The sequence below is a fragment of the Oenanthe melanoleuca genome, chromosome 9 (genome assembly GCF_029582105.1).
Source record: "Oenanthe melanoleuca isolate GR-GAL-2019-014 chromosome 9, OMel1.0, whole genome shotgun sequence".
In the NCBI taxonomy this organism is placed as follows: domain Eukaryota; kingdom Metazoa; phylum Chordata; class Aves; order Passeriformes; family Muscicapidae; genus Oenanthe; species Oenanthe melanoleuca.
In genome coordinates, this window is record NC_079343.1 from 13,978,713 (window position 1) to 14,006,151 (window position 27,439).

Below are 27,439 nucleotides of genomic sequence, written 5' to 3' on the forward strand. Positions count from 1 at the left end.
CCTGCTCCAGAGGGACCATCCTGTTCCAGAGGGACCATCCTCCTCCACATGGATCATCCTGTTCCACATGGATCATCCTGTTCCAGAGGGATCATCCTGCTCCACATGGATCATCCTGTTCCACATGGATCATCCTGCTCCAGAGGGATCATCCTGTTCCACATGGATCATCCTGTTCCACATGGATCATCCTGTTCCAGGGGGATCATCCTGCTCCAGAGGGATCATCCTGTTCCAGGGGGATCATCCTGTTCCACATGGATCATCCTGTTCCAGAGGGATCATCCTGCTCCAGAGGGATCATCCTGTTCCAGGGGGATCATCCTGTTCCACATGGATCATCCTGTTCCAGGGGGATCATCCTGTTCCACATGGATCATCCTGTTCCACATAGATCATCCTGCTCCAGAGGGATCATCCTGTTCCACATGGATCATCCTGCTCCAGAGGGACCATCCTGTTCCAGGGGGATCATCCTGTTCCACATGGATCATCCTGTTCCAGGGGGATCATCCTGTTCCAGAGGGACCATCCTGTTCCAGGGGGATCATCCTGTTCCACATGGATCATCCTGTTCCACATAGATCATCCTGCTCCAGAGGGATCATCCTGTTCCACATGGATCATCCTGTTCCACATGGATCATCCTGTTCCACATAGATCATCCTGCTCCAAAGGAATCATCCTGTTCCAGAGGGATCATCCTGCTCCACATGGATCATCCTGTTCCAGGGGGATCAACCTGTTCCACATGGACCATCCTGTTCCACATGGATCATCCTGTTCCAGAGGGATCATCCTGCTCCAGAGGGATCATCCTGTTCCACATGGACCATCCTGTTCCAGAGGGATCATCCTGTTCCACATGGATCATCCTGTTCCACATGGATCATCCTGCTCCAGAGGGATCATCCTCCTCCACATGGATCATCCTGTTCCACATGGATCATCCTGTTCCAGAGGGATCATCCTGCTCCACATGGATCATCCTGTTCCAGGGGGATCAACCTGTTCCACATGGACCATCCTGTTCCACATGGATCATCCTGCTCCCTATGATCACCTTACTCCCCATGGACCATCCTGCCCCTCCCTGCTTTCTCTGGATCACCCCACCCCTGACAGACCCCAGATCCCAACCCCCAGAGCTCCCGAAACAGCAAATCCATGGCTGAGTCCAGCAGGTGGGAATGTGTCTGGTTAAAGCATCCAGGCTGCTGCAATTCCCTGTGTGGGTGCCCAGAGCAGCTCCGACATCACCCTGCAGTCTCAGATCCCACTAATTAGTGGGGTGAGGAAAATGATCCCTTTGGCTTCGTGGATTTAATTCCTGATTGGATTCCTGGGTTTAACGCTGGTTTCAAGAGGGTTCCCAGGCACTTCTGGGAATGCAGGAATCCTGGGTTTTGGCTGCTTTGAAATCTTTGCACGCGTTAGACCCAGAGCACTGACACTTTACCACGTGCTTGAAATCCTCAGAATTCCCTCTGGAAAATGGATTTTTGGCAGTATTAGGGGAAAATCCCTTAAGGAATTTACTGATGTGCCTGAAGAGCACCATAAACCCCAGTGAAGCCACTTGGATGCAGATTTGGGATTGGAATTGTGTCTAATAAAATTCCATTGAGGAGGGAATGAGCTGTTTGGAGTTTGTGTTGGCACCTGGGTTAATTTATGTAAAATATAAAATAGAAAACAGAACATAGAAAATAGAAAATACAATCTATAAAATAAAATATAGAAAATAGAGTCTATAAAATAGAATATATGATATAATATAGAATACATAAAGTAGAATATAGAAAATAGAAAATAATCTATAAAATAAAAAATATATAATACAGTCTATAAAATAGGATATATAACATAGAATATAGAATATAGGATATAGAATATAAAATATAGAAAATAGAATATATAAAGTAGAATTTATAAGATAGAATGTAGAAGACAGAATGTAGAATATAAGCTATATAAGATAGAAGAATATAGAAGACAGAATGTAGAATATAGAAAATAGAAAATAAAATGTAGAATATAGGAAAAAGAATATATAAGATAGAATATAGAATATAGAATATAAAATACAGAAAATAGAATATATAAAGTAGAATATGTAAGATAGAATATAGAAGACAATATAGAATATAGAATATAGAATATAAAATATAAAATATAGAATATAGAATATAGAAGGTAGAATATGTAAGATAGAATATAGAAGACAATGTAGAATATAGAATATAGAATATAGAATATAAAATATAGAATATAGAATATAGAATATAGAAGGTAGAATATGGAAATTAGAATAGAAGACAGAAGATAGAAAATAGGATATAGAATATAGAAGATAGAAGATAGAAGACAATGTAGAATATAGGGTATATAAGATAGAATATAGAAGGTAGAATATAGAAGACAGAAGATAGAAAATAGGATATAGAAGATAGAAGACAGAATATAGAAGATAGAATATAGAAGATAGAAGATAGAAGACAATGTGGAATGTAGGATATATAAGATAGAATAATATAGTAGACAGAATGTAGGATATATAAGATAGGATATAGTATGTAGAAAATATTCCGCAGAAGGTAGGAGATGGGATTGCTGTATTTCTGTGGCGCTGCACACACCCGCCCTGCCCTTCCCTGCCCTGCCCTTCCCTGCCCTTCCCTTTCGGAGCCGGCGCCGCTCCCCGCCGCGCCCCGCGCAGAGCAGCGCTGGAGCGCCCAAAGCCGCCCCGCACCTCAGTCCGAGCTTCCCTCGGCTGGGAATGCCAGCGGGTCCATCCTGCCTGGAGCCGTGCCACAAGTTTCTCATCTCGCTGCCTGTGGGCTGCTCGCTCTCTCTCTCTCTCTGGCTCTTCCCATTTGTTTTTCCCTCCCCTCTCTTGGAGGTTTTTTCCCGGTGCCTTTCGAGCGAGCTCAACTCCGAGGTTCGCAGCTTGCTGCTGTTCCGCGGGAGCAGCGCCGGGAGCAGCCGCGTTCCTGCCGCCTTTCCCTGGGAAACTTCAGCATGCGGCTGGTAAGGGATGGGTTCCTGCAGGAGCGCCCCGGGGTCCCTCTGTGCAGCCCTGGGATGGAGCAGCTCCCCCGGGAATCGCTCAGGGAGGGGATGGAGGGCTGCGGGGTCCGCACCGGGACCTGGATGTGCCTCGCCAGGCCGGGATGCGCGGGCAGAATTCCCTGGGGAATCTGGGATCCGCCGCTTTTTCCCGGGGAGAAGGAGGCTGGAGCGAGCGCGGTGCGATTCCTGTAAGTTTATTAAGGGGATTTGAGGTTGGGGAATCATCTCCGGGTGATAACAATTCCAAACAGCGCTGGGAAAAGATGAGGATTCTCAGCGATTCTCGGGCAGTGGCCGCGGCAGAATTTCCTTGGATTTCACAGCGTTTTTCTTTTGATTGTACAATTACTGGGGGTGGGGAAAACGTGGCTGTGCTTCCCCGGGGCTCGGAATTCCTCAGGGATTTTCAGTTCCTGGCTGGAACAGCCGGCGGCCCCGTGCAGGGCTCCTGGAGCCGGGAGTTCGCTGTTTGCCAGCATGGAAAAGCTGCCGGCTCGGGGCTGATCCCGATGAAGTCATCCCGGGAATGCTGCGGGACCAATCCGGGCTCTGGCAGTGGGCACAGGGCTGAGATAATTCCTCGGGGCCGGATTGATTGGTTATTTTTGGCGTTCCTGCCGGAGCGGATGGAGCGGGGCTGCGTTGGGCATCCAGGATCTTTTCCCAGCGCGCTGGAGCGGAATTCCCTCAGGAGCAGCTTCCAGAGGGTTCTTGCCATCCCAAACTCCATCCTCTCTGCACTGGGCACAGACATCCCATTCCCAGAGCACTGACATCCCACGAGGCTTTTCCAAACCCCATCCCCAGGGAAAGAATGTGATGGATGAGAGTGATATAAAGACCAGAAGGTGGAAATAAAACAGGGAGAGACACTCTGGAGGCAATGCAGGGAGCTGGGAATGGTTCCTCAGGAATTCCAGGGGCAGGGAGCTGACCCTCAGGTGAGGATCCATCCTGCACATCCCATTCCTCACGGGAGGCTGAACACGTTGGGATTGATGGATCCTCCTCAGCCCTGAGTGGGTGGCTGGAAATCAGCAAATATTGAATTCTCATTTCTCCCAAGATGAGATTAATCTGAGCTTCTCTGTTTTCCAAGGATAATCTGTCAGGCAATGGAAATTCATTTGTTAAATTGCACAGGGAGAAAAAGGCTGCATTAGGAATATCTTGCTTACCCAGAGCTGAATTTATTTGGATTCCCTTCGCTGATTCAAGTTTTTCAGCTTCCCAAAAGGCTGGAGAAGCTCTAGAGGAGTCTTATAAATAAAATGAATCCAGAAGAATTTCCCTGAGCTGTAGGTGCTGGGGTTCACTTCATGTTCTCAATGCAGCACTGTCAAATATCTGGAATTATGTCCAACACTTTTGTCCCCTGCTTTCCCTGAGTATTCCAAGGCACAGACAGAATTTGAGTCTTTTCCCTGCTTTAAATCTCTTAAAACTCGGATTTTTTTGTCATGAGGCTCCTGCAGGTTCCTGCTCTGGCAGTCTGGGGATTCCTGGAGTCCCAATAAAACCAGGGAGACTCTTTATGTGCCCAAGGGCTGAAGCCTGGCTTTGTGTGTAAAGCTCATCCAGACCTGAAATACAGGGAAGAGATCAAATGCCAGGGAATGTTTGTACTTCCAGCAATTTCCCTGGATGCCACAGAAAACACAGGAATAAACAACAAACTGGTTGGGATGAGCTCTCTGAAGGGGAAATTTTCCTCTTTCAGGGGACCTGTAACTATTTCACAGACCTGTGGCTCTCAGTGTCCTGATTCCAGCTGGGAAACACAGCAAGGCCAATATTCCATATTTTCTACATCTGGAAAACCTGCCTGCAGCATCCTGGAGCACTGGGATTCAGGTGGGCCCGAGAAGTGGGACAGCTCCAGGTGTTGTCCCAGATTTCTGTGCTGTCCCCTGAGAGCAGGGGCTGGGACCTGAGCTCCAACTCACTCCTCTACAACAGGTTGGATGAGCAAACACAGGGTGTAACTACAGAGTAAAATCACCCAGAGAAAACATGGAAATGGCTCCTGAAACAAGGATCTTGGCTGGGGTTTAACTGGAGTTTGGGCAGCTCTGCTCATCCCAGGTTTCCAGCAGGATCTTGCTGTGGGGACATTTCCATTTAGCAGGGCAGAGCCTTTGAAGGGTCTAAAGAGTGAATTTGGGGAAAAAGCAGAGAAAATATCCATGGGGGAAAGGAATTCTCAGCTCTTCTCCTTCTGAGTGGGACCTGGAGATGGAACTGGGACAATCCCTCATTTGAAGGGATCTCAAGGGAGTGGAGACAGAGCTGGTGCCAGAGTGGGAGCAGGAAAACTGGGGAAAAGTGGGAATTTGAGAATCAGACACTGAACTGAACCCCACTGGATGATCCAGGCTGAGCTGTTGGGAACAAAGCAGAGGAGCTCCCATCCCTTAGGAATGGGAGATGAAATCCCAGCTCTGTGGGATTTAGGAACACCCTTGAGGCCTTTCCCAAATTTAATAATTCCATGATTGCCACTGAAGGATGCTGGTTCTGCTCTCCCAGCTGCAGGAATGCTGCCATTGGTTTTGTGTGTAAATCAAATTACACCCTCCAAGTGTTTTTTGCATTTCCCTTGTTCATGATTAATTTATTTGCCCTCAGTTTTACCGAAATTCCAGCATTTTCTGTCAGGTTTCCCTGAATCCTGGTGTCACCTGCAGTTCTTCCCCCTTGCTGTTCCTCTGCTTTTCCCACATAAATAATAGAAGGGATTTTTGGGAGCTCTGGGAAGCTCCTTTCAAGCTGTGCAAGTTGGGCTGATTTAATTCCTGAAGGCTGCACATCCACATCCTGATATCCAGGCAGAAAATTCATTTACATGCCATGGATAGCTCAGCCACCCCTCAACTGCTGGCACTTCGTCCCTGCTTTGGAATATTATTTACATTTATTAAAAAGCAGTTGGAGAATGTTCAACTTGGTGCCTTTTACAACAATGTGGAGCAGCTGCTTTCAGAAAGACACAGACAAGGGTGGTTTATTAATTAATTTCCTGCTAATCCTTTAAATTCCTTCAATTATCAAGTATTTAAAGTGTTTTTTGTGTGCTAATAACTGAATGAGAAGTATGGAGTGTTCCATTTTCCCAGGTGTTGGAGCTTGAGGCTGATTTTAAATCATCTTCTGTCTTGTTTTCCCCCTGCACAAAACATCCCAACTTTTATCCCATCCCTTTCCCCCTCTCCCTGAGGAGCCTGATGAGGCCAGCAGTGCCTGACAGGAATTTTCCATTGGACAGTGACACTGTTGTGGTGCTCATTGATTGGAATCTGATGGAAAAAGTCAGAAAATGCTGCAAAGGGAGAAATGCCAAAGGAATCTGGGAATGCTGGTGGGGTTTAGGCTCAGCCTAAATGAAAGAATGTGTCTGTGTCAGCTCCTCTCAGGATTATTTTAGGTCACTATTCCAGCAGCTGATTTGTGTCAAACTCCTCATCCCAAAGTTCTGCCTGCATCTAAAAATAAAGCCCCAAATTGGGTACAATTAAAATTAAATCAATGTTCAAAGTGCAATATGTCCTAGACAAAACAAACCTGAATTATCCATTTACAAGCACAGTTTAAGTTTTTTATTATGTGATATCATATTGTTTTATTTAAGCTATATATTTATAATTTTAGTTTTATTATTTAATTTTGGAAGGTTTTTTAAATATGGTTTTAGGTTAAATGTAGTGGTTTTTTAGGGATTAGTGTTTGTTAGTACAGAAAGTTTAAAATTTTTAGTGACTGGGGTTCTAACAGTGCCCCATGACTGCCAGCACATTTCTGCTTCCATCTCTCAGTTGTTCCTGGGTGTATTTTGGGACAGAAACACGTGTTTGGTAAAAACTGGAGTCTCTGGAATGTGAATAATTCATTTTTGGCAGGAGGCTCCTGTTGAATCTCAAATGACCAGGACATTTGGGATCAATGTGTGTGCTGGGAATCCCAAAGAAGGAATTCTGGATGTCAGCCCAGCTTCTGGGAAAAAGTCAGGGAAATCAGGAAAAAGAGATTCACTCACCATGGATTTGTTTCAACCTTCTTGAAACACCCCAAAGTTGTGTTTGTCCTTTGGGAAAATCCAGTTTTGTCACCAGGATTTCTCCTTGACCTCCTCACTCCAGAGCAGCCTCTGAGCTACTAGAGTTCACTGGAATGGAGCTGCTTGGAGCACATTCCCCTGGGAATTATTAGTTCCATGAGGAAATATTTTTGATTTCAGCTCTTCCCTTGCCATGGCTCAGCCAGGGTTTTCCAGAGTCACCTGCAACTCCAGGGCACTGCCCAGCCCTGGCTGTGAGGAGCTGGGAATCAAAACCCCTGGTGTGTTGTGCTATAATTCATGCCAGGAAGCAGATTTAAATTATGCAAGTTGCTGTCTGCACCAAATCTGCCATCTGGAAAAAGTTCTGCATGCAAAAATCTGTCGGGGCAAGGCAGGGGACAAGGGATCATTGGGAAGGGAATAAACACAAGATATTCCCAGAAAATGGATTCCCCTGCTCCAGTCAGGTGGCAAAGCTGCTGTTCTGTAGGAGCCAGGTTAATACAGTAGGGATAAAATATTTCTTTAAAACTGCTTTGGAGCAGGAAGAATTCCTTCTCAAGATGGATAAAATGCAGGTTAGGAGGGAAGGGAGGAGCCCAAGGGAAGGGGGAACACCCAGAGCTGGAGACAAGCAGGGATCAGCAGTGAGAGGGTGGGGCTGAGAGATCTGGCCTGGAAAAGTCCTGGAGCCATCCAACATGGAATATTTCTGTAACAATGGGAATTGGAGAGGTTGAAGGATGCAGGATTTGCTGCCTCTCTAGTGCTGGAGATCAGGGGAAGGTTCTTCCCAGAGGGGGCTGGGCACATTCCCAAACCTGCCGAGCTCCAGCAGCCTTGGGACACTCCCAGGGACGGCCAGGGTGGGGTTGTTGGGGTGTCTGTGCAGGGCAGGGCTGGGCTGGATGATCCCTATGGTCCCTTCCAGCTGAGCATATTCCAGGATTCTTTATTTTCCATCAGAGCAGGGCTGTGTCACTCTCCCAGAACTCCTGTGGCAGGAGGAATGTGCACTTTGGAGTTCCATCACCCCCAGGGCTGAATTTTCGGGGCAATCCCTCCCTTTATGGGCAGGAATTTCCTTTTCTTGTGCCCCCAGGATGTCCTCAGGTCAAACTCTGCAGAGCCCTCTCCAGAAATCAGTGTTGGTGGGGTCAAGGACTTGTGGGACTCCTTGGAAAGGCAGAGGTTGGTTCTGCACACCCTCACAAATACAAAACCTGTTGGCTCACCAGGCCCATTCCACGTGTGCTCTGAGCCCTGTTTGTGCTCAGTTTGGGTCCTTTGTCACCAGAGTGGCACAGGGAGTGTTTGGTGGCATCCTGTGAAGCAGAGCAGTAATTACAGAAAGTTTGTCAGGTTTTATTCTCAGCTCCTGCAAAGGATGCTGAGCACGATGCCAGGGCTGTGAGAGACTCCCATTAACTCCACAGGCACGGCCTCCATTTGGAAAATAACAGTTGGAGGCTGTCAGGGATGCTCCATAAAACCCCTGCCAGCTCCTGCTGCAAGGCAGACAGAAAACAAATGGTTCCCATTTCAGCTTGGCAGGCTGTAACCCCCCTGAGCTGACTTCCCAGGATAAACTATTGCCATGGAACTGTATTCCCACAAGCAGCACCAGATCCTGTTTAAAAAGCATCACACAACCCTGTGTATTCCTAATTATTTGTGATGAAGGAAGAAACACTTCAGTGCTGGGTTAGTCTTGTTCACCATCCTCATAAGTGAGCTGCTTTTCCTCTTTCCATGGAGTTGTTCTGGTAGCTGGGATACTGGGAAGGAATTCCTGCCTGGGAGGGTGAGGATGGATGGGATGGAATTCCCAGAGCAGCTGTGGCTGTCCCTGCATCCCTGGAAGTGTTCAAGGCCAGGCTGGACAGGGCTGGGAGAAGTCTGGGACAGTGGAGGGTGTCCTGGGGAGAATTGGATGGGTTTTAAAATCCTTCCAGCACAAACCACCCTGGGATTCTCCAGCAGGAGAGTTTGGCTCTCAGCAGCTCCTCAGCTGGGATGGCACAGCTTTGCAGTCCTGGTGCTTTGGTGTTTTGTGCTGCTTTCTTCTGTCCATAAAAATGGATTTTCCAACAAGGAAGGAAGGGATCACTGAACCAGGGACCCACTTGATACTCCTGAAGTTTGGGGCTTGTGTTTTTTGGTGGCTTTAATGCTTTACATGGCATGGAGAGCCATGTGCTTCAAATGCCCCCGTTGCAGCTTTGTGTCCCAGCACAGGGATGGAAGGATGGGATTCCTTCCTGTGACAGGAACACAGACCAGTGAATGCCCCCAAACACCCCAGCAGCCACAGCATCCCTGCAGCATTTCCAGACTGAGCCTTGCCTGCCTCCCAGAGATCACAAAGCATCACCCAGCTGCCCCTTCCTCCCCACAGCCAGAGCTGATCTCCCTGCAGAGCCTTTCCTGTGTTTGACCTTTCCCAGCTCCAGCAATCCCTGACAGAGGCAGCAGCAGAGCACCCAGCACCAACATTTGTATTTTTTAAGCCAGATTGTGGCAGATCCCTCCCGTGAAGGCTGCAGCTGCCAGAGCTCCAACCCAGCATTAAAGCAGCATCTGCAATGTAACATTTCCAGAATATTTCCTTCCCTCCACACACACAAGCCCAGGGATGGACTCCCAGTGCCTGTTTGACCTTTTCTGCTGCTTTTCACTGGATGAAGTTCCCTCCTGTGACCTCGGTGCAGCCTGGCAGTGCTTGTGTGCAGTTCCAGTGGTGTTCCTGACGTTCCTGCAGCAAACCTGGCAAAAATGGGATGTTTCACTCTCAGACTCGGCTGTGAAAGGTCTTTGGTGTCACTGTGAGCTTTGAAAATTAAAGGTGTTGTGAAAGCAGCAGGAAAAGAAGAGATTTCATCAGTGAGATGCTGCCATGGGGGAGCCCGGGGCTCTGCCTTGCTTTTGGATGGCAGAAAAGTTCAAAGCTCTGGTGAAATGATTTTCTGTCCTTTCTGCCCCTTGGGTGGAGAAAGGAGGGAGAGTTTCAAAGGGAAGGTTTAGTTGCTGCTCTTTCTGACAATTCAGTTTTGGTCTTGGAAACCCAAAGCAGAGGCTCATTCCTGGCAGAGAGTGCAGGGAGAGCAGACAGAGGGGAGGGGGGTTCATGTCATTTTTGGGGGATTCTTTTACTCAGGATAATTATGCAGCACTTTGGTTTAATTTGGAGAAAGGTCCTGGAAGGCAATAAAGCTGATGTAATTCCCCTCCCCCTTCCTGTAGCCAGGGCTCCTTTCATTATCCAGGTTTTGTTTGTGAACGCTGGGATTTGATTTGGTTTTTGATCTGATCTTGTGATGTCTGGGAGCTGAGACCTTTAATTTCCTGTCCTGGTGGATCTGTCTTTGAAATCCTCCCAGGGATGTGTGTTTGCAGAAAACTGGGACTGTAAAGATGCACCAAACACCTCAGGCAGGGAGAGCAGAATTAACAACCCAGTCAAGCCACAATTGTTTAATTCAGTTCATTATAAGCTGACCCCATCTGGCTGAATTAACTGAGGATGCTGCAGGTCCTGGGGTCACCTTCACCTTCCCAGCAAAGAAGTTCAGTGGAGCAGCACCAGCTGCTGCAGAAAATCAGGATTTTGGCTCTGTGATGGAAGAATCCAAAGGCTCAGCTGGGATCATCTGAGCAGCAGTTTTGTCTCCCAAGAACTTGTCAAAAAACTTGAAATAGGTATAATTTGGTCATAATGGGGACTCCCACAAAGCCAGGTGGGGTTTTAATCATTATTTTGTGATTATTTTATACGTATTTATATAAATGAGTGGCAGGAGATTACTCCAGAAACATCAGAGTTGAGGCTGGGAGTTGTGTGGCTGCCTGGGAGGAATCAAAGCTTTTCCAGCTTTTCAGGATGGAGCAGGCTCTGACATTAGAAGGAAGAAGAATTGGATGAGGTGTTGAACAAGTTCTCCTGGCAGCTCCTGTGAGCTGAGGAGCAGGATTAGGGAAGCAAAGTTCAGTTTTACTCTGCCTCCAGCATTTGTGATTAACTTCTCCTGCCTCTTGTTCTGCAGGGCAGTGAGGCTGCAAAATCCAAACCAAACTGCTCTGGACACAATTTCATTTCCAGTGCCCATTAAATATCAGGATATTTTTTTATCAGGATGAGGTTGATGGGAATGTTGGGTGCGTTCAGGGAGATTAATTAATGGGATCTCCATTATGTTATGGCTGGGGTGATATCTGGAAATAAAGCCCCACCTGCCTATTTTGTTCCAAAAATTGAAAAATATCCAAAGGTTTCTCTGGAATTCAGAAATCCATCTCAGCACTGGAGTCACATTCCCATGGATTTTCCACATTGGATTTTTCCACAGCAAAGCTCAACTTGGGAGTTGTCTGGGGAGCAAACTCAGAGTGCCAGAACAAGACTAATCCCCCTCTGTGTTTTCTCTAATAAAAGGGAAGAACACTAAATAATTAACGTCAACAAATGAAAACTAATTTGCCAATTTTTAATTTTTCCCCCATTGTGTGATCCCTGTTAATGAATAATTCAGCAGCCAGGGGTGAATACTAAATGAGAGGATTTCTCTGGGGTCTGCTGTGCTCTCTGAACATCCAGGCTAACTGTTTAGATATCCATATAGATTTTTTTCTTAAAAGAGTAGAAAATAACCCCAGAGAAAACAGCATTCAGCAGGAGCCAGGCAGGAATAAAAAGAGCTGCAGCCTCCAGAGGTTTTCCCATTTCCTTCTAGGCCTGAGATCATTTGTCTGAGGCAGTTTGTGAATTATTCATAACAAGTGGAGCTCTTTGCTTTCCCACACTGGATGTGACCAGTTTCCATCTCAGGGTTTCCTGTGCTGCTTTTTTTGTTTGCATTTCAGATTTTCCTGGGATGTCCTTTATCCCAAGCCCTGCATCCAGAACCTGCTCTGTGCTCAATGCCCAGCACTTCCCACAGCTGTGGGAATGGGAATGGGAAAATTGAGAGAAATGGGAAAGCTGAGAAACCTTGGGAATGATGCTGTGGTTCTGGAGTGCAAACTCCAAAGGAAAAGTGTTTGTTATTTTGGCTCTGGGTTGATTTTAAGGGTCCTGTGCATCCCCAATCCCTGTGTCAGGTCAGCAGGAACATCCCAGTCTGTGGAAGTGTCCCTGCTCGTGGCAGGTGATGGAATGGATGGGATTTAAGATCCCAGTTCAAAACCCTTCTGCTTCAGCTGCCACTCAAAACCTGCTTAGGTCTGGTTGTGTTAAACAGAACTGGGAAAACAGATCCAGGACTGGGAAAACAGATCCAGAATTGGGAAATCAGATCCAGGACTGGGAAAACAGATCCAGGACTGAGAAAAGAGATCCAGAATTGGGAAAAAAGATCCAGGACTGAGAAAACAGATCCAGGACTGGGAAAACAGGTCCAGGACTGAGAAAACAGGTCTAGGATTGTAAAAAGAGATCCAGAACTGGGAAAACAGATCCAGGATTGGGATGAACTTCAGTGTTTAGGCTTCCTTGGGGCTCCATGCCCCTCCAGCCCCCAACATGAGCAGCATCTCCACATCCCATGGACACTGGGGGCAGCCTCATGCCACAGAATTCCAGACTGGTTTGGTGGGAAGGAGAAGGAGAGGAGATGAATTCCACCTGCAGCTGAGTTTCCTTTGGCTTTCCCTGCTGCTGGCACCAGAGGCACAACAGGAGGAGAAGCACTGGTGGCTCGTTGCTGTCACTGTTTCCTGGCCCTGCCCAGCTTTGGGAGGAGCATCCCAATGTTTGTAAGGAGCCATCCCAATGTTTGTAAGGAGCCATCCCAATGTTCCTGAGGACCATCCCCCTGTTTCCTTGCTCCAGGTGAAGAGTGGTGCTGCCACACACAGGTGCAGTTGCTGAGCAACCACCAGCAATTAAAAACATCTTTGGAGCCATCAGTGGTGTCTGAGAGGGGAAATTTCAGTGTCTGAGAGGGGAGATTTCAGTGTCTGACAGGAGATTTCAGTGTCAGACAGGAGATTTCAGTGTCTGAGAGAGGAGATTTCAGTGTCTGACAGGAGATTTCAGTGTCTGAGAGAGGAGATTTCAGTGTCAGAGAGAGGAGATTTCAGTGTCAGAGAGAGGAGATTTCAGTGTCTGAGAGGGGAAATTTCAGTGTCTGAGAGGGGAAATTTCAGTGTCAGAGAGAGGAGATTTCAGTGTCAGAGAGAGGAGATTTCAGTGTCTGACAGAGGAGATTTCAGTGTCTGAGAGGGGAGATTTCAGTGTCTGACAGGAGATTTCAGTGTCTGACAGAGGAGATTTCAGTGTCTGACAGAGGAGATTTCAGTGTCAGAGAGAGGAGATTTCAGTGTCAGAGAGAGGAGATTTCAGTGTCTGAGAGTGGAGATTTCAGTGTCTGACAGGAGATTTCAGTGTTTGAGAGTGGAGATTTTAGTGTCAGAGAGAGGAGATTTCAGTGTCTGACAGAGGAGATTTCAGTGTCTGAGAGTGGAGATTTCAGTGTCTGACAGAGGAGATTTCCTCCTAAAATCCCAGGAAGAAAATAATGTAGAATAATGTATTTTTTGTATAGATGGGATTATTTTTTTTACCTTCTGATTCCCAAACTAGTTCATCCCTCTTTTGTGAGAATCACAGACATTCCCCTATGCTGAAAAGCTGAAAATTGGATTAATAGATTTCCTTTCAGTTTTCAAACACTCCTCTGTTGTTGTCACTAAAATTAACAGGCTCAGGAGCTATAAAAAGAGCTTCCTGCTTTTCCTGGGGAAAAATCCTTCCCCTGGGAATTCAGAAATGGATCTGTCATGTGAGATTTCCCCCTGCCTTCCCCTCCCTGCCATGTTGGAATTCACCCTGCCTGAGTTCCAATCTCCTCATATTTCCCTCCAGAGTAATCCAGATTCAAGTATGTCATGCAATTAAAGCCATAAAAAATGAAAAAATATAAAATTAACAAACCCCAGGATGCTGGGTAAGCTCAGACTGAAAAATAATTAATGGATAAATGGAATGAACACGTTAAGGACTAAGAAAAACACTTCAGGTTGCTCTGAATGTGCTTCTCAAGCTTTTTTGGATTTTTTTCCCTCAGTGTCTCCATGTCTGGAGCAATCCCTGTCTGTGTCTGTATCCAGCTGAAGGAGGGAAAAGAAAACCCCAGGAAGTTTCACAATATATTTGTTTTAACTGGAACTCCTCCTGGGTTCCAACAGGAGCGTGGATCCCTTCCAGTTTAATTCCCTGGAGCTGGGTGGCTCTGGGCTCAAGCTTCCCTGGATTTTTTTTCCCTCAGTGTTTCCATGTCTGGAGCTGCCCAATCCCTGTCTATGTCTGTATCCAGCTGAAGGAGGGAAAAGAAAACCCCAGGAAGTTTCACAATATATTTGTTTTACTGGAACTCCTCCTGGTCTCGTGGATCCCTTCCAGTTGAATTCCCGGGAGCTGGGTGGCTCTGGGTGGCTCTGGGTGGCTCTGGGGCTGTCCCTGTCCCCCTCAGTGTCCCTCAGACCCCTTTTCCCCGGGCTCAGCACACGGGCAGCTCCATCAATCCATTGATCAATATCCCACGGTTAATGAGGCCCAAGTGAAATTAGGATCGATTTCCTGTCTCCTCCTCCTCCCATCGATGCCAACTCGCCGTGCCCCTCCCACAGCTGTTTTTATCCCAGTTTTTACAGGCACTGCCCAGCCGTGTTTCATTGGGAATAGGCAAAAACGTCACAAGCAATTTTGGCTTCTGCTTTTTTGTTCTCTGCTCAGTCTTCACCCCGGGGTTAATAGAGAGTGATGTCAAGCACCAGGAGTGATTTGTGGAAGTCAGGCAGCTTTCGGCACCCTGAGCTATGGATAAAGTCAATTGCAAATTGTTTTCACATTCTAAATTACTGTACCCAGCTCTGGAGGAGGCTGGAAAAACTGCCAGGGGGAAACTGTGGGAGAAGGAAAGGTTGTGTGCTTATCTCTGAACTGAGCTGTGCCTCAAAAATATTCCAGTTTTTTTAAGCCAGACCTCTGTGCTGAACGCCAGATTTTTTCTGGGAATTATCGTGGATGTGGGAATTCCCAGCTCCACATCTGCCACGTTAAACTGGTGCTGCTGGAACAGGAGCTGGTGCAGACTGGAAATGTCTTCATTAAGAGCCTGGATAGGTTTTGATTTCAGAACAAAGATTCTGGAAGCAGGGGCTGGAGCTCTTCCCGAGACCATCTCTGGAATCAAAGACACCCAAGATGGGAAAGAAAACCTCCCTCTTTTACTCTGTGTATTATTTTTATAGCTCTGATATTTCCTTTCAAACTCCTGCTGGATTATCAATAAATTATTGGGGGTTTTGTCATTAATATGGATTTCTAAGTTTGAAATCTCAGGTGACACTCGAGGGATTGGTTTTGTTTCAGGGTTGACTCAAAACTTGGGTTTTTCTTCAGGCTGAGAGGGAATCTCCAAGGGCTTCCCATAAAAATAATGAATATTTTTTCTCTCTCTCCTTGCAGGAAGAGCTCAGGAGGCTCCAGCACACCCTGGAACAGGTCAATGATGGCAAAGACTCACTCCAAAGGTAAAAGTGCCTTTTCCAAAATATCTCCCCCATGAGAAAGTGAAATGCACTTCCCAAGGTGTGAAACCTTTTCTGAGGGATTCTCTTTGTCACAGACAATATCCCAGAATTTGCTTTTCTCCCACAAACAATCCTGTTTTTGGTTACAAGAGGATAATTTCTGACAATGATATCCTTGAGTGCCCAGGAAAGTCTCAAAGTAACCCCACAGGTTGGGGTCTGCTCTCCCAGATTTCCCTGCTGAGAGCTGCCATTCAATCCATCCCATCCAAGGCAGTGTTCCCAGATGCTGGATTTGGAAATTCCAGCATTTTCAAATTGCTTTCTTCCAGCCATCAATTCCCAGCACCAACTCCTCAGCCATCATTTATTACAAAGAATTTATTCTTCACCCCCACGTGACTTTTGCTGCAGTAACTCTTTTGCTACCAGCATTCCCATTGTTCCTTTTCCTCTCCAGCTTTTCCAGCGTGGCCATGGGGATGGAAGTTAATTTAGCAGGAATATCTGTCATATTTGCCAGGTTTGGTTTTTTTAAATTTTATTATTATTTACAGCAGCTCTTTTGCTGGCTGGGCCTGTCCCTGGAGCTGTGGCAGCTGGGAGATTTAAAGCAGGGATTCGGGCAGGTACCCACTGGAAAACTGGATCCAAATTCCCATTTTTTTGTTGGGAACTGGACACAGAATTTCAGATAACTTCCTCCAAAGAGAGCAACACCTTCTGATCAGCAGCTCTTGTTTGTTCTTGTCCAGATTAAGGAATTCATTCACATTAATGTCAGGCTGGAATATGTTAAACTCATTTCTTTTTCTTTCCCATAGCCCTCAGCTCTCCATGGATGAAGAAAATAATGTCCAGGATTATCCTATCAACCTCCAGCCCTCAGAGTCCAAAGTGAAAATGTGAGTAAGGAAAAGTGCTGGGTCTGCCTTGGAATGCAGCTGAGGGTGTCCAGGAGCTGCAGGATCACACTGGATCATCCTGGATTTCTGTGTAACTGGATAAAAGAGCTTCCAATTAGCAAATTAATGAAATTCTCTATGTTTAAGCATGTGGAGCTGAGAAAATTGGGATTGTTCAGCCTGGAAAAAAAAAGGAAGGCTCCAAGATGACCAAATGGTGGGAATGGGATGGGATTTATGTTCCCTTCCCACCCAAACCATCCTGGCATGAATCACAATCACAGATTCCCTTTGATCCCAGTTTCAAATGTTAAACACCAGTGTTGCACTGATTCTGTCATTCCCTCTGTGTAACTGAAGCATATTTGGGAATTATGGGATTTTTCTGTGTGCAGAGAAGCCAGAGGAGGGAAGGGCAGCACAGAACCTTTTCCCTGGCGTTTTTCCCATCCAACATCAGTTTCCCCTGGAAGGAGCAGCCCTGGAAGTGCAGAATTCCTGATCTGGGGGAGGTGGCTCAGGAAAAACAGGATTTCCTTGGGAATGAGCTCCCAAATTCCAAATACCACTAAATCAGGGAATCATGGAATGGTTCAGGTTGGAAGGGACCTTTAAAGACCTTTTAGTCCAGCCCTGAGCAGGGGTGGTTTCAATTAGGGCAGCTTGTCAGCCTGATTTGGGGTGTTTTTAGGGATGGGGCATCTTCCACCTCGCCACCCTCATGGAAAAAAATCCTTCCTCATATCCTAAATCCACCCTCTATTCAAATTATAGAATAATTTTAATTTTTGCTGTACATTACATGATATGGAGTTTTCCCTGGGCTCAGTAATTTTAGAAGCCTTGATTTTGAATAATTAAAACTTCCCCATGTATTTATCAGAGCCCAGGATTCCTTTTGGAGCTTCTCCCAGCATGGATCCTCCAGCCCTGTCTCCATCCAGCAAACACTGCCTCGCTTACAGGCCATTCAAATATTAATGCATATTAAAATATTAAAACAACATGAAGTTTCAAATTAGAACCCAGTGTCTTTTAAGCTTTTAGTGATGCAAATAAAAGCCAAATGAAAGAATCCATTTTCAGGGAGCTTTCTAGGAGGGTAATTAGGACTTAAGCTCAGTCTATTCTCCAGCTTAAAAATAGAAATAGATGTAAATATAAATATGTAAATAAAAGTATGTAAATACTGCTCGTCCCAGTGAATAAACCTTCAACTGCTTAAAAATCCTACAAGGAGCTAATCCTATAGTGAAGTTGTGGATGCTGGAATTGTTCCAGGCCAGGCTGGATGGGGTATGGAGCAACTTGGGATAGTGGAAATCATCCCTGCCCATGGTAGAGGATGGAATGAGATGACATTTTCCAACCTAAACCATTCTGGATTCCATAATTCCATGATACTTCTCTGGCTCTCAAATTCCAGTTGTATCTGAATTATAATCTGCAATGTGGTATAAAAATAAGATATAGAAGGTTGTTAATTCCTTTAGGTGGACAAATGGATATTTTTTATATTGATTGCAGGATGTAGGATGAATTCTGAGTTCTGGATGGCTTCAATTGAAATCACTTCCTTAGGTTTTGGGATTGGGCTGGACTCTGAGTAACATGGCAGGAGTTTGGAACCAGATGATCTTTAAGGTCTTTTCCAACCCAAACCACTCCAGAATTCCCTGATTCTCCTTAAGAAATATCCTCAATTATCCCCTTATACAAACCCTACAGAAGTGATCCTTACCCAGATAGGAAAACAAAATGCAGGAACCCCCAATCCCAAAATTTTGAGCCAGGGATTTGAACTGAAATCCTTTGTTCCCTCAGCATCCAGCGAGCATGGCGTGAGCACCTGCAGCACCAGGAGCTGTCCCCATCCCCAGGGCTACGGGACAAGCACAGCCCCAAAAATCCAACATCCCCAAAATCCTCAACATCCCCAACATCCCCAACATCCCCAAAATCCTCAATATCCCCAACATCCCCAACATCCCCAACATCCCCAAAATCCTCAACATCCTCAACATCCTCAACATCCCCAACATCCCAAACATCCCCAACATCCCCAACATCCCTAAAATCCTCAACATCCCCAACATCCCAAACATCCTCAACATTCCCAACATCCCCAAAATCCCCAACATCCCCAAACTCTCCAACATCCCCAACATCCTCAACATCCCCAACATCCTCAATGTCCCCAACATCCTCAACATTCCCAATGTCCCCAGTGTCCCCAACATCCCCAACGTCGCCGGCCTCGGGCAGGATGAGCAGATCCATCAGCATGAACACCTTCTCTGACAGCAGCACCTCTGTGAGTCCACCTGCAATTCCTCCTTTTTGCTTTCTGGCTTCCTGTCTGGGATTTGGGATTAGTGAAAGCTCAGCTGTGGGTTCACTGGGTTGATAAAGGGTTAAAAAGGGATTTGTAGGTGTCTCAAATGACCTCCAGGCAGAGATTCCTCTTGTAGGATGGGACTGTGGATATCAGAGCTGGATATCAGCAGGTTTTGGAGGTGTTTTTGCTGGGGAAAAGGTGCTTCCAAGTGGTCTTGTGTTCCCAAAAACTCAAATTGTGGTGCTTTTCATGCAAAGAAATGTGGTTTCTTGGTTGGTTTGTTTCTTGTGGTTTCTTGGTTGATTTTTTTGCGTTGTTTTGTTGGTTGATTTTTATATTTGCTAAAAGAAACTTTGAGAAGTTGATTTAGGGGATCAAAATTAAATTTGATTTTGGGATAAATATTCCACCTTGACCAGTGGTAAAGGCTTTCTCTTTTTGAGGTGACCCCAGATAAACCCCAAATACAGATCCCATTTTTGGAATACAAAGAGCTCTGTGGCTGTCTCTGAATTGGGAATTTTAGGTAAATAAATAAATAAATAAATAAATAAATAAATAAATAAATAAATAAATAAATAGAGTCTGGAAATGTTGCCTTCAGCTTTGTGGCAGAAGATAAGATTTGATGGAATTACAGGCTGGAGTGCATGGAATAGTTCAGGAATTCCAGGAGCAGGAATTGCTGTGGTGGGGGGCGCAGGAAGTGTCTCCCTGCTCCTGAGGAGGGAACAGGGTTGGATCCTCACTGTCAGTGGCTCTTGCCACTCACAGAACAGCTTTGGTGGCTTCTGAATCCCTGCAAAAATCTGGCAATTATTAGTGGTTTATTTCAAGCTGAATAAATTTAATTCTGCCTTGAGTTGCAAATTCGGAGCGATTTTAATCTCGTCAAGCCCAAAGCACTGATCAAACAGAGCTTTTCCACACTTAGAACTCTAATCTTGGAATTTTGGAGATAATTGACTCTGGTTTCCAGTGTTGATCCAAGTGTTGATCCAGGCCCAAAGTGAAGCTGTTTGCAGCAGGTTTATTTTGGGACATGGTGCTGGACAGAATTTAATAAAATATTCCTGAGTGTCCTGCTTTGTGTTCAGTTGGGAGCTGGAGAGCAGGAGGATGAAGTGGGCTGGAATATTGGGTTAGGCACTGATGTTCCATGGATTAAAGGTTTGGTTCCTTTAGTCAGAGCAATAAATGAGGATATAAATGTTTATCTGCCACTGGAATCTGCTTCCAGCAGAGGTCCCTCGTACCCTGCGCAGGGACACTCCCGGGCACTGCAGAGCTTCTCCAGCACTAACCTCGTCTGGAAAACGACACTTTTGGGATGTTTGGAGTTCAGTAAGGACAGCTGGGAGTTCTGAACTTGTGGGGAGAAAGTGATGGCTCCATCCCCGAGTGTCTGTGGGGTAGAACATGAGGCTCCCCTGGGAGACAACTGACAGAACAGGTGGGATGTCAGAGCTTCAGGGATGAGATGGGAAACAGGGAATTCTCATTTTTCTGCTGCTTTGTAGCAGAGAAAGGTGTGTGTGTGTGCAGTACAAACAGTTATTTAACTCTTGGAAAAGATCTGTTATTGATCACTGATTGGATTATAGGATGAGGAGCACACAGGCCTGAGCTGTGTTGTCTTTCTTTGCTTTTGTTTTCCTTTTGTGCTGCTATTTTTGCTAAAAATGGATTAGAAGACAGACATGTAATAGATTTGAAACTTTCTTGTAAATGTTTTAATTTTTGTTACCATGTAGAAAAGTGCCAAAACTTCCCTTCCTAGATGGGTTTCTGCTTTTTTCCTCCAAAATCACTGAATGGTTTGGGTTGAAAGGACCTTCAAGCTCATCCCATCCTACCCCTGCCATGGCAGGGACACCTCCCACTGTCCCATGTTAATCCCAGCCTGGCCTTGGACACTTCCAGAGATCCAGGGGCAGCCACAGCTTCTCTGGGCACCTGTGCTGGGGCCTGCTCATCCTTCATTTCCACCCTTCAAATTTCCTCTCCTTCGTCTTGGAGCCATTCCCTTGTTCTGTCACTCCAGTTGCCAATAAAGTCTCTCTACATCTTCCTTGTATCCCCATTCAGAATGTGAAAGGAGCTCTGGGCTCTGAACACAGCTCCCTCTTCTCCAGGCTGAAAAACTCCAGCTTTCCCAGCCTGACTCCATAGGGGGAAATCTCCAGTCCCTTTATCCACTTCATGGCCCATTCTGGGTTTGCTCCAACCGTTCCACATCCTTCTTACAGTGGGGACAGCAGATCTGGGTGCAGCATTCCAGGCGGGATCTCGAGGAGCATTCCATGTCCAGGAGGATGTGTTAGCTCAGGAGCAGGATCCCCGCGGGATGTGGTGCTGGGCTCGGCCGTTCAGAGGAGCTTTAGGAATCCCTTCCCAGGAGGATGTTTAAGCTCAGCCACACCCTGCAGGGATGCCAGGGAAGCAGCGGGATCCCCGCGGGATGTGGTGCTGGGCTCGGCCGTTCAGAGGAGCTTTAGGAATCCCTTCCCAGGAGGATGTTTAAGCTCAGCTCTGCAGGGATGTCAGGGAAGGAGCGGGATCCCCGCGGGATCCGGCGGGGCTCGGCCGTTCAGCACCGCGGGCAGCGGCGGGGCCGGGGCCGCTCAGCACCGCGGACAGCGCCGCGGTTCTCCCGCTCCTCCGGGACTCGCTGCCTTTAACGCAGATCTACAACCAACCCCGTCACTCCTGACCTCCCATCCTGGCAAAGCACCTCTTTTCCTCTCCTAAAAATCATTGGGATGCTCATGAGAATGGCGCAAATTGATTCTGTAAAATTGTCTTTTTTTTTTTTGCCTGAGCTAAATTCTCCAATAAGCAACTTTCTACCAATAAATCCTTTTTTTTTTTTAGAGGTGGAACCACACAAACAGGAATGGTTATTTCCCAGTCCTTCTCCACCGGTTGATGCCACAGAAATATCCAGTGGGGGAAAAGAGCCAGGATTGAATTCCTCTGCCCCAAACCCCAGTTTGTTTGTCCTCCCTGCCCCGTGTGGTACCTTCAAAGCTGAGGCTTTTTTAAATGATTTATTGAGGTTTGGTTCTAAAATAGAACAAAATCTCTCTGCAGCCTTTGTGTGTTCCTAGATCTCCCAGGAGAATCCCATTTTCCCACTGGTGCCTGTGACATTCCCAGGTGTGTTTTGTTCCTGCAGGAGCAATGGGAAGTTGAGGGAGAGGGAAAATCAATGTATGGGAGGCAGTGAAATCCTAACAAGCAGTGGGGTGTTAATATGAGGAACATTCCCTCATTCCTGTGAGCCTGAATTCCCAAATCCACGAGCAGCAGAAGAGGGAACCATCTGATAAATATTTACAATGTGATTTCTATATAATGTAAAAATGCAAATCTTGTTCTTGAGCAGCGCAGATGGAAACATAATTAAAGATGTGGGAGACAAATCCAACGGAGATGAAAAGGCCTTAATTAGAAATCAAATATTTGATGGGCTGGGGAGAAACATGAGCGCTGATGAGGCTGTCAGATAACATTTGGAATGAAGGGAACATGGAAAAAAATGTTGTTTTCAATCCCTCCCATTGGCTTTGGATAATCTCAGTTCTAAATGTGAGCAGGGAATTGACAGTGCTGTGGCCTAATATGGAACTTGTTTTCTAAATGGGTTTTTAATGGAGAAATAGTTGTTGAGTTTGTGTTTATTTGATTGTGTTTATTATCATCCCCAATGATTATCCAAGTTTAACTCCCTTACAAATATTATCCTGTGGGATTTTAACTGCTGGGATACAAAAGGACCCTCTTGATCCTTTCTGCTGGTGGGAGCAGAACACCAATAATTTCTCCTTTTTTATGTTGTGTGTACTGAAGGTTGGGTATTGATGTGATTATTGATGTCAATTTGAGTCTTTGTGGTTTAGCAGCAGCAAAATCAATCCAGAAATGATCCTGGTTGATGATAAAACCACTGATAAGACATTTCTGATGATGCTTCTGTGGGAATTTTCAGCTGCTTGAGACACTTGAGAACGGTTTTTGGTTTCTGGTGTTGGGTTTAGCTCTGTGAAGGTTCATGATGAGGTGACTCTGGTGGGTATCAATGAGAGGTCTGAAAAATAGTTTTATTTATGTCCCAATTCAGGAAATTGGGCTGGATGCTTTCTAAATCCTTTCTAAGCTGTTTCTATCTACACTATCTCCCTTATTCCCACAGCAGGGAAATTCCACTGCCTGTCTTTTCCAAAGCCAGGCCCTAAAATGAAAATAATATTAATGAAGACTTTAATGATTAATTAAGCAGGGGGGTGCAGAGCACATTTGCACCATCACAGAAAGTTCTGGGGGGTTTCTCTCCAGCCCTGTGATAATACACTGAAAATCCAGAATTTCCTTAGTCTGAGGAACTTCCAGGGGGAGGCTTTGGGTGTTGATGACTCAAGAGCTGGGCTTGGATGGGGAGAGGACACAGCAGAGCACAGCAATAATTCCTAGGAATTATTGGGAATGCCAGGATTTGGCAAATCCAAAATAACAAAGCCTTTGTTTGTCACCCATCCCAAGCCAGAGATCAAGCAGCTCAGTCCAATCCTGGACAGTGCAGGAAATGGGAGTGGATTTGGAATGGGAAGGAAAGACTGGGAATGGTGGACATGGAATTATTTGAGACTGGGAGATTTCCAACTCCAGGTTTCCCACAAGGAATTATCTTCACTGGCTGGAATGAATTCTATTTTTGTGGCACCAAAAAAGAGGGGAAAATGGAAGAAATTTCAGTAATGGACAATAAAGGCATGATTAGAGTAGGAGGAATTAGATGTATAAAATATATTTAATAGAAACTTACTGGGGTGAAGGGAAAATCCAATGGAAATTGTCCCATTAAATGATTTTATTGGCTCTATCACCACTGAAATGTGGCAGCAGCACTTTAATGGGGTCTATCACAGAACAGTGGATCTTCCCAAATATATCCAGATTATCTCCTCCCAAAGGGCACAGCATTGATTTCTGCTCATAAAATGAATTTTCAGAGTAAATACACCAGAAATGTACATTTTTGTGGGAATAAGTGTGATTTGAGCTATTTCACTGCTTGGAATTTAAGCAAATAATAATCATTGTTCTGTTTTTTGGGAGATTCTGACTCTGCTTCAATAACTCCATTTTTGGAGGCAATTTTCCACCTGTGAAATGACTTCTTAGGGTCAGCTAAAGGTCATTAGGAAGACATAAATGACATTTTAGGGAAGCATTTAAGGAAAAAGCCTTATTTTCTTTGGGAATTTCTTCAGGGGAGTGAAAATTTCACACTGGGGCTTAAAAATATCCATTTTAATTTTAATTTTAAATTCTGTATTAATGGAGATTCCCACATTGGAGTTATTCAGGTCTTCAACAAAACCTGATCAAATCCTGTGTTAATGGAGATTCTCATGCTGGAGATATTCAAGTCTTTAGATTTTCTCCCAGCCCTGTCTCTCATACCAATAATTTTTGGCAAAGCCACCCTTTAGCAAAGGTCTTTAGGAGATCTAAGTCCAGCAGTGGAGTTTGGGGTTTATTCTGGATTATTTTTTACTTCCATGATTTATTTGATTGATCTCTTGGTTCTCTCTTTTTTTACTTCTGTTCTTTCTCCCTTTCCTTTAAAGTATCAGCATTATGAACCCCAAAATTCCCCAAGTTCTTCTGTCCTACCCCTGTAATGTGAATTTTGGAGGGGTTTCCCATTTCCAGTAAGATTTTGTTGAGCAGTGCCAGGATCACCTCACACCCCACTTGTGTCCTTACTCATGGACTGTGCTTTTAATTTTCCATCACTGGTGACCTGAAATTCTGACCTTGCTTTGCCCTTCTTTGCCAATTAAATATTTTTCCTCCTGTTGGCTGGGAGCTGAGCAGTTCCCACCTGGGAACACCAGAGCCAGAGGTGAACATGGAATTTTCCTGTGGTTTATTAGCTCAGACATTTTCCTGCTGTTCTGATAACCCATTCTGTGTGCACACCAGTCCTTCATTATTTGCAAATTTAGGAGCTCTTGTTTTTCCAACTAAACCCTTGTTTAAAAACCTTGTTTAAACCCCAGTTCCTAATTAAGGCTCTGCTTTAATTGCAGTAATTCCTCTCTGAATGTGGAGCTTGGAATATGCTGCTCCAATCAGTGGCCACACTTTGGTTTTTCCAAGGTATTTAAAATTCTGTTGCTGTCCCAATAAACCTCAGCCAGTGGATTATTTCTCCTGGACAGACAGTCCATCCTTCTCCTGGGGGTTTTATGGACAGAGTCTATAAAATGATAACACAATGAATGGGCCACTTGCCATCCTCTATCAGCTGCTTAAATCAGCTGCTCCAGACAGGAATTCAATAGAGGAGAAGCTGCTCCAAATGGATTTTTCAGGTACAAGGCATAACAAGGAATTTCAGGAGTATTTTTGATCCATTGGCACCAAAATAGCTTTAAAGACATTTATGGGCCTTCAATAAAGATACTTTCAGAATAATAAAATTGCTTTGGTGCTCTGAGGAGCTCGGAAGAAAATCAAATTATTGTTAGATTTGATTATGTCAGTGTCCAGAAATCCCAGATATTGGATAAAATCTGCTGAGAAGCAAAGGGAGAATCTCATTCAGGGAGGGAAAGGAGGAGAAGGTTTTGCATGCAGGAATTGGATATTCCCCTGTAATTTTATTTTTATGTAAATTATGTAAATTAGATGAAGATGTCATAATATTTCCTGTGCTGAATTCATGCTATTTATGAACACTGCAGTGCTGTTTCCCCCTCTCCTGTAAAAACCTGCTGTGCTTCCCAGAAAGCTGGGGATTTATCTCCTCTCCTGTGTTTAATTTTGCAAAATTAGGATGCAAACTTAAATATGAAATCTTGAAGCCAAATTTCAGGAACAGATTTCCTACCTTGAAGGAAATGGAAAGGGAATATGGAGGTGCCATGGAGAATTCAGTGTTTTTAGTCAGAGCTGTGGGTTTTGGCATGTAGAGAAATTAAATCAGGCTGCCCAAGCAGTGGGGGATTCATGGATTCACCATCCCTGGAAATGTCTCAGAAATGTGTGGATGTGGTACTTGAGGACATTTTTTAGTGGGAAACGTGGGTTGATGTTTGGACTTGATTTTGGGAGTCTTTTCCCACCTTAAGGACTCTGTGACTCCATGAAATGATGGCTTTGGTGTCTCTCCCAACACTGGGAATGCTGCTGTGGCTTCCTGCCCACTTGGGGCCCATTTTGATGTTTCTCCTCCTGACTGCCAAATATTTCCTGGATTTTCTTCCAAAATAATTCGAAATTATCTTTGTGGGGTGGAGTTCCATGGGTGGCTGCAGGGCAGGGCTGGACCTTTGTCTGTCCCTTCCCATTTCTGGGGGGGAAAAAAAAGCCCCAAACCTTTGACTGAGCCCTGAATCTCCTCTAGGACAAGACTGAGGCTCAGAGGAGCTGGAATTTGCAGGTACAAATCCCAGTCTGGCTTTTCACATCCCAATTCCCATTCCATACCTGTAATCCTGATGAACACTTCATCTGCAGCAATTCCTTCATTCCCTTCTGGTGGAACAGATCCTTTGCTGCTCCTTATCCCAAAAGAAAGGGAATTGCACAATTTTGTGCCTGGGTTGTGACCTTTCCCTAGGGATTCTTGCTCCCTCTTGGAGAAATCCTTGGGAGGGCACTGACTCCCTGCAAATCTGAGCCTGACTCATCACATCATCAGAAATCCCCAAACCTTGGATGCTGTAAAAATATCCCAGAGTTCCTTAAATCATTTTCCAGGAGGAGTTTAATGATCCAGAAAATTAAGAATATTCACTTTTTTTTTTTTTTTTTTTTTTTTTTTTTTTTTTTTTTTTTTTTTTTTCAGAGAGGAGTTATTTTAATTCCAAATGTTCCCACTTAATTTCTCTCAGACCATAAACTCAGACCTTCTGTGGCAATGTCCTTTCAGCTGTCCTTGTTTTGGAGGATTTATCTTTTCCATGCTTTTGTTTTAAACCCTCATCTTTGACACAAAAAAAAGAGAATTATTTCATTTATGAAAGGCTGTGCCCACCATGAGATAATCATGGCAATGAGAGGCTGTCACTGACTCCTCTCTCCATGAGACAGGAATTGCAGTGCTGCTGGATGTCAATGGATGCATTTTCCAGCAGCACTGAAGGGCTTTATTTGGCTTTTTACAGCACCACTGTCCTTTGTTTCCACACAGTGGAACTTTGTCTGCTGGAAGGGTGGATGCCAATGGTGGGAAAGATCCTAAAAATTCATGGAATTTCTTTTGGGATACATGAGCCTCAGTAAATGTTTTATTACAGCAACAGGAGCATAAAGAGAGGGAAAGTTGGAGAAGGGTTTTGCTTTGAGTGTGGCAGAACAAATCAGGTTGGGGCAGGTTTAATTCAGCTAAATCTGGGTTTAGTCCCAAACTGGGGCACTTCCAAGAGGGATTTTTTATTAAATGTGCAAGTTTAAACTAAATGTATCAAATTTTTTAAAAAGTTGAATTAAAAGTCATTTTTAGCATAACCTGATGTTGGG

At 45.1% G+C, this 27,439-nt stretch overlaps 1 protein-coding gene across 1 annotated transcript in view; it reads left to right on the plus strand.

The window, feature by feature from the left end:
* The first annotated feature begins 2,881 nt into the window (after positions 1–2,881).
* Positions 2,882–27,439, plus strand: part of SCHIP1 (schwannomin interacting protein 1) — a 78,978-nt gene continuing 54,420 nt past the window's right edge. The window contains exons 1-4 of the mRNA XM_056498878.1: positions 2,882–3,030; positions 15,597–15,661; positions 16,486–16,566; positions 18,391–18,880. Of these exons, the coding sequence (XP_056354853.1) occupies positions 3,022–3,030; positions 15,597–15,661; positions 16,486–16,566; positions 18,391–18,880 (645 nt within the window). The 5' untranslated portion in view covers positions 2,882–3,021. The remainder of the gene's footprint in view (positions 3,031–15,596; positions 15,662–16,485; positions 16,567–18,390; positions 18,881–27,439) is intronic.